This window comes from Poecilia latipinna, unplaced genomic scaffold (assembly GCF_001443285.1).
Source record: "Poecilia latipinna isolate Pla-1442-1.1 unplaced genomic scaffold, P_latipinna-1.0 Scaffold1446, whole genome shotgun sequence".
Classification (NCBI taxonomy): domain Eukaryota; kingdom Metazoa; phylum Chordata; class Actinopteri; order Cyprinodontiformes; family Poeciliidae; genus Poecilia; species Poecilia latipinna.
Genome location: NW_015114062.1, coordinates 31,845 through 53,088, shown reverse-complemented (window position 1 = coordinate 53,088; position 21,244 = coordinate 31,845). Strand labels below are relative to the sequence as shown.

The 21,244-nt window shown below is 39.2% G+C and overlaps 2 protein-coding genes across 4 annotated transcripts in view; one reads left to right on the top strand and one right to left on the bottom strand.

Annotated features, from left to right (window-relative positions):
- Nucleotides 1-7,056: 7,056 nt before the first annotated feature.
- atp1b1a (ATPase Na+/K+ transporting subunit beta 1a) lies at nt 7,057-17,892 on the top strand. Its single transcript, XM_015057235.1, has 6 exons — nt 7,057-7,315; nt 12,605-12,733; nt 14,073-14,228; nt 14,410-14,594; nt 17,153-17,236; nt 17,350-17,892. Exons 1-6 carry the CDS (start codon nt 7,222-7,224, stop codon nt 17,617-17,619), a joined length of 918 nt encoding a protein of 305 aa, XP_014912721.1. The 5' UTR covers nt 7,057-7,221; the 3' UTR covers nt 17,620-17,892.
- Nucleotides 17,893-18,800: 908 nt separating this feature from the next.
- The window catches only part of nme7 (NME/NM23 family member 7), a 32,193-nt gene continuing 29,749 nt past the window's right edge, over nt 18,801-21,244 (bottom strand). For all 3 annotated transcript variants that reach the window (XM_015057234.1, XM_015057232.1, XM_015057233.1), the window contains one exon: nt 18,801-18,946. In XM_015057234.1, the coding sequence (XP_014912720.1) occupies nt 18,914-18,946 (33 nt within the window). In that variant the 3' untranslated portion in view covers nt 18,801-18,913. The remainder of the gene's footprint in view (nt 18,947-21,244) is intronic.

The following is a 21,244-nucleotide window of genomic DNA, read 5'->3' as shown; positions in this document are numbered from 1 at the left end:
AAAATTTGTTTTATTTTAAAAAAATTAAAAATATATTATAAAAAATTTAACCCCCTTTTTGCGAAAATTTTTTTTTTTTTTTTTTTTTTTTTTTTTTTGCCTAAAATATTTTTTGGAAAGAAAGAGGTGGTGATCCCCCCCCCAAAACAAAAAAATTACTTGGGTTATTATTTCAGGAAGGTCACAACATGATTATTGCTAAATATTGTAGTTGTTATATGTATTGATTATACAGGTAATAAATGTAAGATTATGTAAGTGGTTGAAGAGTGCTTTATGCTCACTTGAATATGTCAAACAAAAGATTTGACATCACGCTTTACGCTGTTTTTTCCCCCCTAAATATTAAAAAAAGTAGTAATAGTACCAAATCCACAGTCAGAGAATTTCATGTTATTATTAGCACTAACACCTGAAGAGTACAAAAAAGTACTGGATGTTTACATAATGCTGTAAACAGGAACTCCAAAAAATGCACAAATGTTCAGCAAAATTAAACAGAGAATTTTGCGTCAGATTGCAGGACGTGCAATCTGAGAATGCACATCCAGATAATTTATAGAAATATGGATTATGCTCTCCTACATCATAATAAACAAACACATGTCAATCTCATAAGAATATGTGTGGAAACTTTCAGGGGTTTTGCTCGCAGGCTGATGTTGTCAGGTTGTTTGTGACGCCGTAGTTATGGAACTATTTGTTCAAAAGTCACAAGTTTGCAATAGAAAAGAAATAAAAAGGCACCTCAACCCAGAGGATTCGGATCACCTGACTGGAGCCTCCCTTGATTTGGACGTGCCCATCAGAACAGCCCTCATTAGAGCATGTAGACGAGCGCACTGCAAGGGAACGGCGGCAGCAGCTTTGACACCGTCCACTAATCTGATTAATGTGAACCATTAACGCTAGGAGCAGCCAAGAGGCTCGTGTTTTGTTTTGTTTGGTTTGGTTTAGATTTTCTGTCCTGGCAGCTTGAGGAAACGGTGTGAAAAGTCCTGCAGTGTTAGGCTACCCCCTGCTCCCCATGCAGACAATACTGTAGGCATTAAACTGACCAGACTGGCAAGGAGGAGCAACCAAGAAGACCATTGCAACACAGACCTCCACATACGCCTCAAATATGACAAGAAGAAAGCCACTGATGAAATAAAGCCACAAGAAATTCTGTTTGGTGCCTCTAGATTGCAGTAAATGTGTAGAAAAAGTTGCTGAAAATTGAACTTTTTAACCTCCAGGCAAATAAATGCCATCCCCGCTAGGACACTTACGGTAAGACACGGTGGTGGCAGCATTATCCTGTGAGGACGTTGTGCTTTGTGACTGACAGGAAGTTAGTCAGGGGGAGTGGGAAGATGAGTGGAGATAAAAAAAAAAATCTGGATAATCCTTGAAGAAAACCTGTTAGAGGCAACAAAAAAAACCAGAGACCAGGACGGAGCTGCACCTGGAGCAATTAATCGGATTAATCGTGATAAATCGACTATTGAAATAATCATCAATTCATTTAGTAATCAACTAATGGTTGACTGGAGAATAGAGACTTCATAAAAGACCATTTGCAACAAGAACATTATAATCAGAGCAGTAATTAAGCCAAAAATGTACAAAAGATATACACATTTTTCATTTAAGATAAAATAAACTTTGTAAATACATTCTACCCAGTCTACCTGGTTCGAATTGTGAATAAAATCTTCAACAAAATCAATAGATCAGCCATACACTGTATGGATGTAAAGTCAAAAAGAAAGAGATGAGCGTTTCTCATTACTGAAAGTAGTTTTTAGCTACAGATACATCCTGTGCTACAAATGATCAAGAATACACTGAGAGGCAACTGCTATTGCATTTTATTCAATAATATGCTTATTTTCTTATTTAAAAATTAATTGAATTATATGTTTATTTGTACCTTATATTTAATAAAATATGTATTATTAATATGTAATATTTAATAAAAACCCTGAAGCGATTAAATGAAAAATCTGAAGAAAGTGGCAATTTTTTTATCGGATTAACTGCCAGTATAATCGATTACTAAAATAATCATTTGCCGCCAGAGGGAAAAGTTCACCTTCTAGCAGAACAACTTACAGTTAGAGATGCAATGTAATGGTCTAAAACTAAGTACACTCATGCCCTCAGGTCAGTCAAAGTCCAGACCTAAATCCAATGAAGAATCTGTGGATAGACTTGGAAATTGAGGTTTACAGATGCTTTCCAATTACAGACACACTTTAGATGACAAGCGGTTATAGACAGATAATGAATCAGAGGGGCTTACAACAAATGATTGTAAAAGATGCATTAAAAAAGAAAACTGTTTCTCATTTTCCTTCCATTTCACAAATGTCTGCCACTTTGTGTTGGTCTATCACAAAAAAATAAATAACACAAATATATTGAGGTTTGTGGTTGTGACTATATGTAAAAAGTTTTGAGGCGTATTAAGAAGTTATTATTTTTTGGAGATTTTAAAGTCTATTCTCTTGTCAGATCAACCCTAGGACATTAGAAGCCCAGTGTGTCGATGTTGATCACTCAGCGTACAATGTGATCGCGTGCCAACGCCTGCTCATCCACCTGTAACACAGGCTGACATAGAGGTCAGCACACATAAAGAGGCTCCCTATATGATAAAGGTCAATCATGAGGCCCCCAAGAGGGAACTTGTTATTTGGGGAGTTAAAAAGAAAATGGTGAGCAGCGACGTCCTAAAGATGAGAGCATCATGAGTGAAATGAGATAAAAACCAAATCAGAGACTTTAACAAAGCCGAATTGTTTCATTTATTAGGGGTGGTTGATATCAGCTAAAAGTTTTATCACAATATTTTGCAGTGTTATTGTGATAAAGATAAATCTGACTTCTTTTTTACATAAGATGACTGTGACTGTGTGTCACAGCAATTACAGCCCCACAAACACAAATACTGCTCTTGCAAAATATTCCCATTTGTAATGCGCTTCTTTAGGACACCAGATACATAAAAAAGTAACTGTATTTCCAAATGTATTGGTGTTTAATGCTGGTTTCATTGAAGAACTTGGAGAAAATAGTAAATCTATCAATCCCCAACAATAAGGACAACAATAATTTGGGGCGGGGTTAAATATCATTAATTGGATTTTATCATGACAACGATAAATAATATTTATCATGATAAATGATAAACGATGTGATAAATGTCCACCCGTACTATTTATTGAACTTGAACACCTTACTTTGTACATTTTTTGTTTTAAATTTTTGCAATTAATCTGAACTCAGTATAATATAGTGAAGATGTCAAAGTCAAGTTTTAATTTGATTTTCTAACTAAAAGTAACCAAAAAAACAAAACACACACAAAAAAACCCACACAAAAAAATAAATTTAAATGTATTTTCTGACATGGGTTTTCCAGGTGGTTCATAGCTTCCTCTTACACCATGACGCATTTTCAAATGGAGTACCAGATTTTTTTTTTGTTCGTTTCATCTGTTCCTATCCACTGAGCTGTTGAGGATCCAGCGCAGGACGCCAGCTGCATAGAGGTGCTATTGTTGACTAGCTCAAGTCCAGCTTACAGACTGCATACCAGATTCCCTCACAACCTGCCTCAGAATGCCTCACCTCCTTGTAGTCTTGACAAAGCCTTCATCTATGTAAACAGAGAGCTTCCATGTTATCGCTCCAGAATCAATAGCAGCCCCACAAAAGGAGCGTGAAACATTGTTTACTTTTAACGGTGCAAAAACAAAAAAGTGTATGACGCAGTTCTCTTTTCCAAACTGAATTATAGATTATTTAAATAATAGGGTCATAAATAATTCTGATTCAGTTTGAAAATATTTAACAGTATCCTTTTATAGTATTCACTCCCTGTTATCTTTTTTTCCCCTCCTCTCACTCTCCCATAAAGGTCAAATTTGCAGAGAGCACAGCTATTAGTTATTAAATTCTCCCACCTGAGCTGTGGGTCTCTTCTGCTCCTCCAGAGTTCCCAGGAACTTCTTTAGCTTCTTCTCCAAGTAATGCCATGTGAGATACTATTTTACTTTTCAGGTGATGGATCGAACAGTGTGGTGAGGTGTTTGCAATACATTATTTGGAAAGATCATGTGTCATCATTTCTCTTCCACTTCACAATCATTGACCACTTTTTTGTTGTATTTTTTTTTCAGTCAGTCATATGAAATCCAAATAAAATACATTAAGGTTGGTGGTTGTACTGGGAAAACATAGGAAAAATCTCAAGGGACATGAATATTTTTACAAAATATTGTAAAGTTATAGAGATATGACCTTAAACTTTATGGGGTAGAGAGCTCTGTTGATCTGCTGACCTCAAGTCAGCAGGTCAGATAGAGTAAAAATAAAAACAAATCTTATTTGTGCAGTAACATATTTTATTTGTGGTTTACTTTTAATCTATTGTCTCGTACTCTTCAAATAAAAAAGGTCATGGATGAACTATTGAGCCATATGATACTTCATATAATCAATAGGCCTTCCATTCAATTTGATTTAATACTGTTGTGAAGTGTAGTTGAATGATAGTGAGTCAATGATGGTAAGGTCTTCTTGCATGAGTAATCATGGAGTAACTATCTGGTTTCCCAGGACAGTGTCCTCATTTTCTGACTCATTGCCAAGTGATTCTGAGCTACTGTGTTGATTTCGACAGAAGCTTCAATTATTCACTAAAGCAACAAGTTGTTTTCCCCAATTGTTTTCACAGAAACATGTTAAAAACTACATTGAAAAATCTATATTTTCCATATTTGCGTTCAGGTTTTTTGTGTGTATCTAAGCAACTAATCAGTTTCTTAACAAAAAAAGAGAAAGTCTAATTCAGTCAGACAAGAAGTAAGTTTGCCTTTTACAACGTTATGAAATATTAAAGTATAGAAGTCGTGAGTAATTGTCATGACTTTAAAATAAATGCAACATTTTTTAATAGGTTTCTACTGTTGTTTAGTTTAGATACACTACATTTTCGAACATACCAATCAGATTTTTACATGTTGGCAAAGTTTTTTAGGAGCAATATGGTTCGAATGAAATGTCTGTAATAACTTCCTAGTATCTAACTAGCATGACTTTATTAATAAACACATTTTCTACTGAAACCTCCAGACTACAAAATTAAAGAATATGCAAAAAACTGAAATGATTATTTAAAATAGCTTTGATTGTGTTATTGCTTCAAGGCCATCAACAGCATGTGTTTCTTGTTTTAAAGTCAGACGTTAGTTAGCATGTGTCCTACAAGCTGGAAAAATATTAAAATGATACCGATTATAAAGTCCTTTTTAGTTGTCTATTTTTAACATTGAGCTCATATTTAAGTGCTTCCATGCTAGTCTGTTTCATGTTGTTTTTGGCACATTTAGAACCTGTTTTAATTTGGCTAATATTTAATACAGCTGCTTAAAAACAGGCTAACTTCTAACTAGCAGTATACTTATTATTAGTGAACCAGTTTTTTTCACTGAAAAGCCAGAATGCGCCATTTGGGCCGGAGTACGTTGCAACGTAACGTCAGGCGCATGCAAGATCCCGCCCACTGCTGGAAGGCAGCGCCATAGAATGCAAAAAACTGCTTGCAGACGATGACTACCATCATTTGTTAATTTAACATCCTAAATCTTAAATGTATGCGTGATATTTAAAAGAAAATGAGACGCAGTGTTTTGCTATTAATTGTCAAAACAAGGCCATCCAACATTTCACAGGTCAGTAAAAATTTCCATTAAAAAAATAGAGGAAGGAAGTATATCAGTTTTGCTAGCTTAGTCAAACGGTCATGTAGAAATTATGTTTGTTTCGGTTCAGTTAAAAAAGAAGTATATCAGGATGCATATATCAGGATGCTATGTCGGCTAATGGAACCGTTAGTCAGTTGTTATGGCAACTGGTCTGTTTGTAGCGTAAAACCGACACAGAGCAAGAAAAAAGAATATGAGTGGTTTTGGGTTGTTCTTCATCTGGTTTTCTGTGTTATTTTCCATTTCTGTGGCGCACCTAACTAAATTAATAATACCTACATCTACAGGTTTCTTTTTTTTTTTTTTTTACGGAATTGCTCTTCTGCGGCCGCGCGGCTATGGATAGCAAGTACAAAATCGTTTTTTTTCCCACCGGCATTGTGCGCATGCGCGACGTTTCCGGATGTAAATTTTGCGGATGTAAACAATAAGATCCGTCTATACAACCTTTGTGTACATGGGTGACTGGAACATATCCGCCCTTTTTAGTCATAACAGCAGTATACGTTTTTATTAGTCTTTTTAGTCTTTAAAAAGTTAAAGACTATGATAAATTCCAGACTGTGAAATCAATACACAGAGATTTTTTTAAAGTTTTTTTTTACATCAGACTTTACTCATTAAAGTCTGATGTGAATGGGCTCTGTTAAGAATTAGAAGAAAATCCAGCAAGTTCAGAAGTGCATTATTCCTTTTACGCATGTAGCTTGTGTCAAAAAGAAAAAGGGCTTATTATCTGCACAATTTTGCTGCTTTGAAGTTAAATTAAAACTAGCGATAGACTAGGACTATTTGTAGTAAGCTAGTTGTTACATAAAAGTTAAAGTACTGCATGTTCCATTCTATTTTTTAACAGAGTATTTGAGTAGCTTTTTGTACTTTTAAGGAAAGTTTTACAGCTCCATACGCTTTACTTGAGTAGAATTATTGTCATACAATATAACATTACTGTTACTTGAGTACAAATTTTGGCTCTGCTTGTTAACACCTATGTTGTCACAGTTTTTCGTCTTTGAACATGCAGAGCTACCTTTGATTTCGCCGATGTTTATTGGGGGAAACGGACCGGTTGCAAACGGTACAGGTATCGTTTAAACGTCTGCAACAACCAATGGGTAATTTCTGTGTAGCACCTCAATCCCCCACCCCCCACACACCTCTGTACGTTGATAAGCGTCTCCTGTCTGGAGCGACCCCCCTCCTCGGTTCGCCTCTTACGCAAAACGCAGCAGAGGGTTGTGATTTGCTGAGCTGAGCCCTCCCTCTTCGATGGTAACTTATTACAGGAGTTTGCAGGCGGAGCTGCTCCCCGCGAGATAAATTGTGAGTGGTACAATTGGAGGAGTCGGGTACGAAACTGTCCTTTCGTGTTTCCTGTGAAGGACGGTTAACAGTCGCAGCTTTTTAAAACTCCAGTCAAACCTTTACAGAACGTAAACCGGGGGGATATTTCTGTGGAGGTAACATGGCTGGGAAAAAGGAGAGCGACGGCGGATGGAGGAAATTTCTGTGGAATTCAGAGAAGAGAGAGTTTCTAGGACGAACAGGGGGCAGTTGGTGTAAGTACTCCATTTTCTTTTTTTTCCCTCCTCCCTTCATTGAACTGAACCAGTTCTCGTCAGACGCCTGTCGTGAAGGATGATGCCCCTTCTGTTATTCTAAGGGAGAATGGAAACCATTTTTTATTCTTCTCCTCATTTCCTCACTCTGCAGTCAGCACCTGTTAGAGCACAGAAGCTCTGACACGCCGAGTCGTGACTTCGGTTTCAGTGCAGACTGTGGGGAGAAGTTTGTCTTCTAAATCCGTGACAAGCTCAACTTCATCTCCAGCCACCAAACACGAAACCGGTTTCCTTCGAAGAGTTTGTCCTGGATCAAGAGTAATGAAAAATATAAGCTGATTAATAAGCTCGATAAACCAATCAACTCTCACTTAAACTGAATGACATCTCTGCGATGACGGCTTAATTATTTATCTGGATTCAGATAGGGTTAACTGATAATACATTGTAATAGACAATGATTACCATAGGCGTAGCCCATGTTGTGCCAGTCAATTATTGCCCTTTAGAAAAAGGTCATCTTGAAGGACAGATTGTTGTGGGCCAGGACCGTCCACTAAACGAGTTTGGCTTAAATGTTTGTGATTTCCTCCACGCTTTTAATGTTTTTTTTTTTTCACCAAGGAGAAGTAAGCGGAAACAGAGGACATTTCTACAGTTACAAAGCGGATGGCTAATTTTGCTAGGCCCCACCTTTCTCTCATATCCCGGATTATTGAATCCAACTCTTGATAATCGTTTTAGCGCTGTTTTCAATACTTTAAGACGGATGTGGAAGCTTGACTAATACGGGCAGATCTGGGGGATGATTTGATAGGATAACCAGCAGTCGTTACACAGTCCTAATTACTGTTGCTAAACCGTTTTGCCAATTAGAAATGATCACCCTTTTTTATTTTTTTTTTATTTTATTCGGCTGCGGCGCGAGTCTCACCGTTTGGGAACACGGTGCTGTGCTAGAGAGCCGATCACGACTCACATGTCTCATGGGCCGCCCCTCTGTCTGCCTGTCTCTCCCAGCTATTTATTTATTTATTTATTTATTCCCCCCCTTTTCAAAGACGTGAGACACTGGTTGGCACGCTTTCCGCAAGTTTAATGCGCTCGTTACTCTAAGCTTAATGAAAGCTGGAGGTAAACAAGTCTCATTCTTTGAGGTAGGGGGGTAGGGGCAGGAAGAAGCCGAGCAGTTGTAGACGTACCGCCTACAAATGCTCCGTCACAGCTGGCGCGTGCTGCCCAATGGCGAACTCTTGGGAGCTACTTTTCTGCCAGATTTCAATCAGCACGTGTCACTACAGAGCTAATGTTACCATGCCCGCAGTGAGACTTCGTGAGAGTCCGTCCTGTGTTTGTTGTGGAGGGGGGAAAGTGACGCCTCATTTGCTAAAAGTGTCCACTGAAAGCAACAGGTTTGTCTGTGACGTCCTTTGGAAGCCGAGAGGAACTACGGCCTGCCTTTTGAACTGCTCTCACATATTTCCGGCTAAGAGTTTGTGTTTTCAGCACGTGAACTACAAGGAGCTGTCGGTGACAGTCTGAAAAAGAGGCCCGTTATACACATGTTTGTCTAAAGCTGCTGTAGTTTCAGTAGTGTGAATACTTTTCTGAGCTTTAACAAACATGGAGAGAGATCAGCGGGGACGGGCCCTCAACAGGACAACACGTCGCAGCAGGCCGGTGGGGGGAGGGGCTCTCCATTCAAACTCTGCCTGTCAACCAGACTCCCCTCTTCCCACACTCCGCTTCTGAGACTATTAGATTTCCCGGTTTGTTTGGCGTGTTTTTGAAACTCAATTTTCTGGAATCACGTTAACCAAAAGCCATAAGAACAATTTTGGAGTTTTATTTATGTTTTTTTTTTTTTTTACTATTGATATTTTACACTGGATGCTTAATTTCACAGTTGGAGCTTGATTTACATTCGCCTCTGGAACGTTTTGTACCTTCTTTGACCATCGATGATTTAAAGCTATTTTCCACAATTAACTTAACTTGAGCGGAAATTTGATTATGTGATTCCAATAAACATTACTCACCAGCAACAAGTTGCTTAGAGTTATATTAGTTTGAGCAGGGGTCCTAACACCGGATCAGAACCACAATAAATGCAAATTGCATAGAATATAAAAGTTTTTTAAAGTATTGTACGCTGAAATTTAAATATACATAAAGTTATAAAATTTTATAATGACTATAAGTTTTGAAATTACTGATAGAGAATGGTTTAAGTTCATGGGAACAAAATGAGTTGCTTACAGGCATAAAATGGAAGAAGGCAGAGATGAATTTGCTACAAAGCGGGGTACGACTTGGTGAAGAGGGTGACTTTAACCAGAGATGTTTTATTTAATTATGTTGCTGAGGCAAATTTTAATTAATAGAATTAATGAATAGACAGGTGTTCAAAACCGGTTCCTTCATTTGTTGAAATCATGGGTACAAGAACAGAAATGTATTCGGAATCGGAGAAATTCCAGGATCGGCTCTCATTCATGACCTCCCAATGCTGCAAAATCCCAACAACTTCCACTATAAGATTAGATACATTAATGTATCTCATGTTGATACATCAATGTACCTATAGCTTCTTTGATGTAGATACATTGATTCTGCTGTGTTTCTTTTCTTTTCTTGTTGGATTCTAAGTTATTGTCTCTATCACAATCCTACATCACATCATGTTTTTTTCTTTAATCATCCTCAGTCCTTAAAAGTAAACACTGATTTCCAATGGTCTCAGACCTCTTAAGACCACTGGGAATCACTATCAATTAGTTAGGCTAGGCGCTATTGGGGGCTTCACTAATTTTATATGAACATATTCATGTTTGGATGACTCCAAAGTTATGGGTTTTTTTTAAATAAAGCAAACACAAGTTGACTTGGGAAGATCTGATTGGCTCTCTTGCCTGAGAAGCTGTGAGAAGAAAAACATTTGTTTCAGCAAATTCCCTTCACCTTTTCACAACAGGCAGCGAGTGGCACAGTGTTGGAGAGAGAAAAAAACTGTCTTCCTCCACGTGTGTGACATGTCAGCATGTCTACAGTTACTTCCTGACAGGTGCGTCACCGCGCCAACGACAAGTTCAACTCTCTCTAGAGGCATTTTGTACCCTTTACCTCCGTTTTTTTTTTTTTTTTTAACCCATTCCCAACTCTGCACTTCTGATGAGATCGTATCACCCAAAAACATGTCGTCTATTGCGTTCAAACACGTGCGGGAAGAATATCGGAGCCAACCAGAGAGCTTGAGTGGGGGAGGGCCCAGTGAGCCCGCTCATTCCCCTGCTGTCTGTTTGCAAGAGATTATTGTTCAAGAGGTGGAGGCCGTTGACTCGCCAAACCGGTTGATGTGGATGAGAACCTGGAAGTGGAGGGAAAAGTTTCCGAAGGCGCAAGTGAGGAAGAGGAAACAACATGAACTCTGGCAGAGAGAGTTTAACGGTGCAGAATGTGATGTTTTGTTGGTTTTTTTTTTCCACATCTTGACAAGGTCAAGTTTAGGCAACACAACAAGCTGACCTTTTCTAAGCATTGCTTTAAAGACACAACAACGTTTGATCAGCGGTTCTGTCGAGACTTGACAGTTTTAGCTACCAAGCAAGATAAACTGAACTGTTACAGGGGTGATTGAACAAAAAGACTTCTTCCAAGCAGCCAACAGCAGGTGCACACTTTAACAGTAATGTATGCCGTCCCCTCTTCCACCCCCCTCAATGAACCTTAATGAAACTCTACCAACAAGGAAAACTAATAAGATTCAGTCCACTAAAGGAACATAAACAAAGGAGCTCTTTGTTTATTGAGATGAGGACAGCGTGTGTTATCCAGAAACCTGTTGGAAGCAACACTTTGGGGGCGGGGAAAAAGGGGATGGGGGGATGTCTGCATGAGAGCAAACAGTGGCGCCTGACAGTGACTCAACCCGTCGCACTGGAATCGTGGCTCTGCAGCCGTTACATAATTGGCGTAAAGTTTGAATCGGGCTGGAAGTGTGGAGAGACTCCTTTCACCGCCAGCTTTGGAATGAGGAGAGTTTTAGCTAATTAAATGTGTATTATTTCTCAAACTTCACGCTAGGTTGAGCTTATTTAAAGGAAAAAATAAATAAGCCTGAGGAGCTTCAGTTGTTAAATGCTTCTCTAAGTCCATAAAACAACAAAGAGCTTTAAGAGCTACAGTCCAGATTAATGAAGTAGCTGCTGACTGCACTTGCACATCAGAATTATCATTGTCATAACAGCTAGGCTCGGTCACGGTAACAGATTTTACAGGATGACAATTTTGTCGCAGAAATGATTGCAATAAGCGATAATATTGTCATTTTTGGACCATTCTCAACTTATATAATAATTACAATGGATTACTAATGCAAGTACACCTTCTCAAAGATAAAATCTCAAATTTCTAAAAACATTTTACAACTCAACTGGAAAACAGTTTAAAAATAAAACAAGCAACGCAATAGTAATTATAAGGGATTATGAAGTCTCAATAGCCAAAATTGCATTTCAAAAGATAGTAATCATTCAGGTCAAGACAGGGAAAACAGGCAAAAGAGGCAGGTAGTGCCAACCAACTACTTCGTCCTGAGTGTCATATGTTTGCAGCATTTCTCAAAATGGCGGCTTTTCAACGATATTAAACAGGAACGTCTCTTTAATGACTGTTGTCCAAATGAGAATTATTGCACTCATTTGAATTTATTGTGTGATTAATTGATTTATTGCTCATCATGACAATGTCTGATGCCTATTGCAATGTGTGATGCCGATGTTTGGATGCCCGTTGCACTTTTTAAAGTCATGTTTTCATTGTTTTATATGCCAAAAGTATATTAATTGGCCAGCTGTAATAACGTTTACTACTCTTTTTTTATAGATTCAGTAATGGTGGTGAGAGAAAAAAAAAAGAGTATTTATTTAAATCAGAATTGCATGTTTTCCTAACATGGTGCAGTTAAACTACAGGTTGGTCAGTCAATACAGATTCCCTTTAATTTCTCCCTAAGGACTATAAAACCTAAAATAAAAATATCTCAAAAGGTAAGTAGCTCTGATTCCAACAGAATATGAAGGAATTGATACACACTTTTGGTTTAACTTCTGCAGCTTTAATTCAGCTCCAAAAAGTGTATCAGAGTACAAAGATAAGGCAGTCACAGACCTCTAACAGGGGGAAATTGTTGTTTTCAATTAGAAAAAAATTGAAGCTTTGTCAGCATCTGACCTGACTGGTGCGTCTCTAACCATCGGCCCTCTTTCCACCTGTTTCTCTTTCTAGTTAAAATCTTCCTGTTCTACGTGATTTTCTATGGATGCTTGGCTGCGATCTTCATCGGGACCATTCAGGCTCTGCTGCTGACGATACACGAGTTCAAACCCACCCACCAGGACAGAGTGGCTCCCCCAGGTAAAACCAGGAACTTTTCCCTCTGACCCCGCTTCCTCCTGAGCGATCCGCCGGTTGCCGAACGACGGCGCAGCGCTGTCGGACGGCCGCGGGAGAAAGACAAATGGTTTAAGTGTTCTTCTGAGCAGCTACTCTATCCGGAGTCTTTCTGACCTCGAACAGGCTCAGCCATTTTGTCCTTCACTCTCTCCCAGCCTGTCAATGGTTACCCCCCTCAGGGTGCGGGGGAACTGAAACGATTTGGGATTATGAGTCACAGCAGCCTGCTTTTTACACGGAGAGCTTGTTGAACATTGTTTAGAGGAAAATAATATCGTTTCTCATCCCTGAATGAGCTTGTAACAATCTCTGCGTGGAGACGGGGGGGATGTGTTTAAAATTCAAATGCTGCCGTTGCATTAGAAGCATTTAGAAATCTCCTGCAAGCTCAGAGAGCGTTTGTCGTTTTTCTAAGTTGTTTTCATAGGTGCCAAGCCTCCCCCCCACCCCACTCCCCACACCTCCTCCACCCCATCATGTTGCGCAGCACATGCTTCAGCCTCTGCGGTATTTTTAGCAGCTATTGTAGACGCCCGGCTCCGTTTTCCTGCCGCTCTCAAACCACCGACCGCTCGACAATCGACCAGATCAGCAGAAGCCTGGCAGAAAGTGTTGGCCTGACGGTGAGCTGAAGCAAGTTTCCACTAGAGGAACGAACAAGGAAGCAGAGAGACTCTTCTTTTTTCTTTTTTTTTTTTCTTTTTCTTGAGCTCAACCCGCCTTCCACTCTGGGGCTAAAAGTTTCCATTGTGAGAAAGAGAGAGAGAGGGGGAGAGAGAGAGAGAGAGAGAGAGAGAGAGAGAGAGAGAGAGAGAGACACATGAGAGTGGATGGGTGGGGGCAGGGGACTGGTGAACTTTTCACAAGTGAGATTCTGACACTTTTCTCTCTCGCCCGGCCTCTTGCTTAAGTATATGGCGACGCATAAATCCACCCAGTGGTTTTTAAAAAAAAAAAAGAGGAAAGGTTAATGAGAGTTATGTCTTTGATTGCCTTTCGAACCCATCTCACTCTGCCCCGGTGCCACGCCTTCACTTGGGAGCTTTTGTGCGCGAGGTCTGTGGAAAATTACCACTCCCAGGAGCTGCCTGAGACCATCCGAGGAAAATCCCCAAGACCCTACATTGTCTTAAGATAAAGAGCAGAACCTTGCTATGGCTTTTGTTTTCCCTCTCCACTAATCATTCTGCAGTGATTTTGTTTTGTTGTTATGCTTTTTTGTTGTCGTTGTTGTTTTACATATTGGTTATAATTTTCACTGATTTCCTTCTTCTTACTCAAACTTTTTGATGTTCCTCAGGTCTGTCACACACGCCCCGCTCCGACAAATCTGAAATCACTTTCAATGTGAAAGATGAGTCCACGTACAAGAAGTACATCACCAGCATGACGGAGTTTCTCAAGAAATACGACGACGAAAAGCAGTTAGAAAATAATAATATTGACGATTGCAGTGGCAAGTATCAAGGAATCATCACATTTGATTACTGGCTGCCGTGTGACAATTAGCTATGGAGATTTGGCAGTTTTTGGTTCTGGTTCAATTTTTGATCATTTTCTCACATCTAACACGTTGAATTCTGGATTTAGTAAGTTTTATTTATGTGTGTGTTTGTGTTTCGATTCACTATTTGCAGACTTTCCTCAAACATACGTGGATCGTGGCAAACTCGACAAAGAACAAGGAGTGAAGAGAAGTTGCCGTTTCCTCAGAAGCAATCTTCAAAACTGCTCTGGGGTAAAGGATGACACTTTCGGCTTCAGTAAAGGACAGCCGTGCCTCATCGTCAAGCTCAACAGGATCGTCAACTTCAGACCAAAGGTGTGTGTCCCATGCATGAAGCTGCTGGTTCAATCGTTTTTCCTTTAAAAGATTAAAACCAAACCGCAGCAACTCTGAGTTTCTTTCTCAGCTTCAGATGTCTTTTAACATTTGTTGCTGGTTTATATCCTCCTTAAACAAGCTCTGTGCTGAGGGAGGTTGCCTCTACTGGAAGCGGATAGGGCCACAATAGTTAACACAGACTCCTGTCATCCTGTCTTGAAACTGAAAAATGCAAGAGAAGCTTTCCACTTCAAAGATCCTACATCTTAGCACAGTTCAGCAAACAGTTGATAATTCTGTGAATACTAGATTCTCGGAATTATCACGGCATTTACTCCAGACTCTCAAACAAACAGCCAATCAGGAATTTCAATTTCCATTCATTGATTAGGTGTCATCTTCTGATTCTGATGTTTATTTCAGGCTACAGTATGTAGTTTTTATTAAAAAAAAAGTTTAACTTGTCACTATGTCATGAACATATGAGACAGATAATCTGTGGAAAAAAAGTCAAACTCCTCCACCTCCTCCTAGTGTTACTATTGCCATTTGCAAAAACGCTGTCGGTCAGAAACAACCAATTAGCAAAACGGGGAGGGTCTTAGAGCTGTTAATCATCCTCATGTACCTGCTGCTTAATGTGCTAACGGTGGACAAACAACTTAACCATTCCAGGCAAAACTGTTTATCTGCAGTTATCGGTAGCTATGCTAACTAGCCTTAGCACTCATCAAAGGCTCCGTTGTGGGGAACTAGCAGTAACGTAGCAGAGAGAAAGGAGAAAAGGGAGAGTAGGAGCGGCGTGTACACAAGAGTGTTTGACAGCTCTAAGACCCTTCTCCTGGCTTTGATTGTATATCTGCAGATGAGTTTGATCTTTGCTTCAGGAGCGATTTTATAACCTAAAATATTTCCAAACTCGAAGATTTGTTTTTCTTAGAAGGCACTGAAGATTTTTCAGTCGGCTGGGCAGCAGTGCACAGAAACAGGCGGGGGAGAGGCAACTTGCCTGTCTCCATACAGTCAAGGGATAAAAAGCTGACCCTGTCTGTCATCCCAGTTAGCCAGTAAAGCACAGGAGCGGTTTGGTGTGTCATCATATGAAATCCATGCCTTTATATATAAAGCATTATGAACACTAATTTGATTCATTTAGCTAGCTAACAGTGTTCTGCTAGACAATGGACGATATGGCTGAAAATGTATCACAATGTGAGCATTCATATATATCAGTCGATATCAGTCGTCGATAAGTGTTGATTTGTGTTTTGTTTTTAATATCTGAAATACTGACAAACCGATGACTTGAGCTTTCTAGTTTTATCCAGTTTTCACTCCATGCAGTTTGAGGCACAGTGGCAAAACCTGCAACTGCTGCTTACTTAACAGGTTGTTGCTAGGTAACCAGAGAGCGATGCCACCAACCTTCCTTGGCTGGTTGTGAGAGGTTGAGCGGCTTTCTTCTGCCTGCATCCCCCAGAATGCTGTGCGGCTCTGCAGTGAAATTATTTAATACTTATACCTATTGACATCGATCACGTGTCAGAGGCGATGCATATTACTATCGATTCATTGTCCAGTCTTTTGTGTTTCCTGAGCATAAATGTATGTAAACCTGCTCAAAATAAAATTTTGAAGCATTATCATGCACATGATTAATTTATATTTGTTTATTAGTGTAGTTTCTAGTATTCAAAACTTAGATGTAAAACTGACGGGAAGCAAGTGCTTAATAAAGTGTAAGAGCACCTGGGCGTTTGTTTGACCCGGCTATGGGGAAGTTGGTGAGTTTTCCACCCAGCGGGTTATGATTTTGATTCAGGCGGTTCACAGAAACATGCTTCACCTAAAGGGGAAGCCCAGCAACATGAAACATGAAAGTTACAGGTTTCAAACACACATATTACATCTCAAACGTTCCTATGAGTGCAGTGAAGCTGCAGATCAGCCCTGAAGCTGGCATGTTTCCTGTTGCATCATATGACTGGTGATAGAATTGAAAATTTCTGTAGGATGAGTTAAATTATTGTTTTTAATAGGCTGAACAAATAAGCCAATAACAATACTTATCACCATAGACACGTGCTCAATGTCAATAGATAATAAGTCTGATAGAATGGTCAAGAATGGTTCTGGAACTCCGAGCCAGAACCGCACAGCATTCTGGGGGATGTAGGCAGAGGAAAGGCTTTAACTGTTCAACCTCTCGTAGCTAAGCAAGGTTGGTTGTATCCACTAACTCGCTCTCTTGTTACCTAGCAACAACCTGTTGAGCAGCAGTTTAAAGTTTCGCTACCGTGCCTCATAACTGCCTAAAAAATATATTTTAAAAAAGTGAAATCTGTAGTTAAAACAGAAAAAGTTACACCATCAGTTTGGAAGTATTTCAGATATTTAAAAATAAACACTAATCAACAATTATTGATATTGACTGATACAAAATGCTTATCTGTTCCTGATGCGTTTTGCAGCCATGTTGTCCAGCCCTAGGCTGAATTTTTAGAGTAACTTTTATGACAAAAAAAAGTCAGTGTGGAATTCTGCTCTGTCTTTAGCCTCCTACCAACAAAACCGCCCTTCCAGATGCTCTGAAAGGCAAAACCTTTGAAAACTACATCCCCATTCACTGCAAGAACAAGGTAAGTTTGTGTATTTCATTACTTCTGTTCAAGAATTACCATTGGTTTGCAGAACCAAGGACTTCCCCGCTCGTTGGTTAGTACTAACTCAGTGTTTCTCGCCTTGCCCACAGAGGGACGAAGACGAAGGCAAGATTGGAGAGATCAAGTACTTCGGGCTTGGGGGACTCGCCGGTTTCCCCCTGCAGTACTACCCCTACTACGGCAAGCGCCTGCATCCCGATTACCTGCAGCCTCTGGTGGCCATCCAATTCACCAACCTCACCTGGGATCAGGAGCTCCGCATCGAGTGCAAAGTTTACGGTGACAACATCGACTACAACGAGAAAGACCGCTATCAGGGACGCTTTGACGTTAAGTTCACCGTGAACTCGAAGTCGTGACCCCAGGCACGATGAGCGCACACAAAAAACAACGTAGAAAGATATTCAAGAGTTCAGATTTAAAAAAACAAAAAACAACCACCACTAGTCTTTGAACATTCATTATTTACAGGACCTACACTTAATCCGTGTGCTTTACACTAGCGTTTCCCGTGTTTTCTGTCCAGAGTTAGAATGTAAAATACGCAAAAAGTAAAAAATTAAAAATTAAAAAAAAAAAGGTAGCAATAGCAAATATTTATTCTACTGTAAATGGGGGGAGGGTAAAAACAAAAAAAGAAACAAAAAGAAAAATAGAGAAAAAAAAAAATCCTTGAGCCATGGGATGTTCATCGATTACTGTAAAACTGCAGTTTCACTACTGATGTGTAGCGAGTTGTGTCTCTGTCCCCCCATGGTGTTTCATCCTCACGTGGTTTCTATATATTTTTGAAGTGTCCAGAGTTTGTAGGCTAGCCCCGTCGTGATCTCCTCTGTCTTATGTCTGCTTTAGTGGTCCAAGGTGTGTGTGCGCTCGCTCGTGTCCGTGCAGGCGTCTGTAGTTTATGTGAGTGCGTGGAGTGTTTGTCAATGTGCTCAGACTAACTGAAATACTAGCATGGTACTCTGAACCTTTAAGACCCATGTGTTGAGTAAAGATGACTGCGCTCCATCTTTTTTGTTTTTATGCATTTCCTTATTCAAGTTTGCCGTAGAATATGTTTGCTCACTTTTCTTTTCTTTTTTTTTCTCCTCCGCTTCACAATTAGGTTTTCTTAGACAACAGTTCTGTTTGATACTCTTATCAGTTCATTCTTAATTCATAGTGTAAAAGCTTTGTGGGTCCAGCCTAAGAAGACTGTCACCTCCATGGAAACCGTGGCAACTCAGTGCTTTTGAAATCTGCTTTGCTGGAGACGTCACGTTCCGTGATGTAACTTACTATTGAATGTTTTTAGCCATTTTCATAATGGAAGAATTTTATATTTATGCAGTTGTACATTTTTTTTTCTTTTCTTTCTTTTTCTTTTCCTTTTTTCAACGTGTGATGTTTATGAATCCAATACCAAAGTTGCTGGTCTAAAACGTTTGAGAAAATCAGAGACAATGCAGTATCATGTGTAATAAAGATGTTGTAGTGGGTATGAAAAAAAAAAACAATACTTAATTCAATGTTTGAGATCAAAAACACACATCAGGAGTCTGATCTTGTCACTTTATTTAATCTGCATAAGGCTGAAACAATAAACGGAAAATTGAGACAACAGTGAAGTCCTTGTGGTGTTTGGTGAATGACGTGTTTCCTTCTTAGCTTTCATCCGTCCAAAATCCTGAAGAAATATTGCACCTGGAGAAGATATGCCAAGTTACTCTTATTTTCACCAACAAATGTGGAAAAAAAACAAACAATTAAACAGAGTTCTTAAAAAGCACAGAAGAAAACAGCTTGTTCTGCTTTGTACAGATGACATCACGAGAGCCCCAAGAAGCAAAGCTGATCCGCTGGCGTTACGACACGAAGGACTTTTAGCTGATTTCTACACAGATTCTGAAAATCTCTTGAGTTTCATTCCCATCAACCCTGATGCTCAAAGAAATGAATCAATAATAAAAAACATAAATTATTATTTATATGTTTTCTTGCAGGGTTCCCACACAAGCTAGTAAGTAAGAGCACAGCTTTGAATTAGAGAATCAAAACTTGAAGTGAAAGAAGAGGAAAAACAAATAGAGGAACTTAAAAGCAGTCAGATCAGTTTCCTTATGCCTCGTGATGTCATTAAAGGTACTTAAAAGCTTTTTCTTAGATTTTGTCATTACATAATGTTTCAAACCAAAATGGCAGAAAAAAAACGACTTTTTCTATTGGTGGCAAAGAAAACCCAACAGAGAGTTTGGTTGATTTCATGAGGCACTCCGGTTAGCACACTGCTAAATGTTTCTAGTGCAAACGTCTTAGTACACTTGAAATAAGACAAAACCAACTTACAAGTAACTTTGTTTTACCAAGATATAGGAGCTTGCGTTGAGTTAATAATTCTTAAGTTTTGATAAAAACTTAAGAATTATTAACTCTAGTTAATAACTGGTGGATTATTTCACTTATGGGAAAATTGTCTTGTTATAAGTAAAAATATCTGCCAAAAGAACAGATAGTTATCAATATTAATATTAATCAATATTTACTTAAAACAAGCTCTTAAATTTACTTGTAAGTTAGTTTTGTCTTACTGTCAGCAAGGATACCAAGATATTTGTGCTATTAATTAGACCAAAGTTACTTGGTAAGACTTTGTGCTTTTGCAGTGCATCTTTAAAGGAAACGTATCACAGTGTTATCTAAATTAATGTATTATTCATCTAATTCATGATTGAACCCAGGTGTCTGACATCACGTGCAGTAACACTCAGCCCCTCTCCTCTGCACAGGCCCTTTCTTGGTCGCTCCGTTTCCAGTCTTGGGAAAATGGCAGCCCAGTTGGCCACAGGCTAATGTTTAACAAGGAAGCATTTGTCCTGGGTTACAGATCAGGAGTTCTCCTGAACAATGACGTCCGATTGGTCAGACCCACTGCCTGCGAAACAATGGTTTTGTTTCAAATTCCTCTGCCACTCTTGTTCTCCTCAAAACCAGCGTGATCTGAGGTTGCCCCGGCCCACAGAGCGGAGTCATGGGACTTGTCTAAAGACGCGGCTTCACAGAGTTGAGGGGGCTTTGTTCTCGGACGAATGCAAGGTGGCTGCTTATGCACGGGGCCGTAAGACAATGACGAGACTCATTGGAGGGGTGAGAATGGTCGTGTTGATGGAAACGTGTGGGAGTGGCATGAGGAGTCTAGCAACAGTACACACACACTCCTCCATTTGTTTCCTCTTCTTCTGTTAGTCATGCTATGGCCACACACTTCCATGTAGTTTATTGGTAGTTCATAATTGGGAACAAGAAGAAAAGGTATACCGTTCTTTTCTTTTACAAAATGGAATCTGGAAAGTGTGGAGTGCTTTTGCGTTTCACAATTAATCAATACTCTCATGCGAAACGTGAGGCTTTGCTGTACACCAGGGATGCACTGACTGCAGTTTTCCAGCTCATCACTGATTCTGATTCTTTTTTAATTGCCTGAAAAGAAGCTAAATATAGCAACTAGGCCTGCCACAATAACAAAACAAATTTTGCTGGGTGATAAAATGTTCTGGAAGTTATTGTGATAAACGATAAAGTTGTTTTGAGACCAGGTAAAATACTGGCAATGGCCTCATAATGTAAGAACACATTCTTCAATAAAGTTTAAATTTTAATGAATACGCAGCACTAGAACTGGAAGACATTTTAAATGTACAAAATAAATAAACAAAACAGAAACAATAAATTAAATGAATTATGTCCTTCAATAAAAGGGTTGATGTAGATCTAAGTCCCAGACTGAAGACTTTTATCACCCAGTTTTTAGTAGAAAGAGAGAAAAGAAGAAAACGCTAAATGGAAATGATTCAGCTTGTTTTAATTTATCATGTGGTTAAAGGATTTGTTGCTTGTTGCAGAAGGCCTAATAGGGACAAAGTTACTAAGTTGGCAAAAGCAGGTGACTATTGTTAACAGAGCATGTGCAGATTCAAATTCAATTCAAAGATACTTTATTTATCC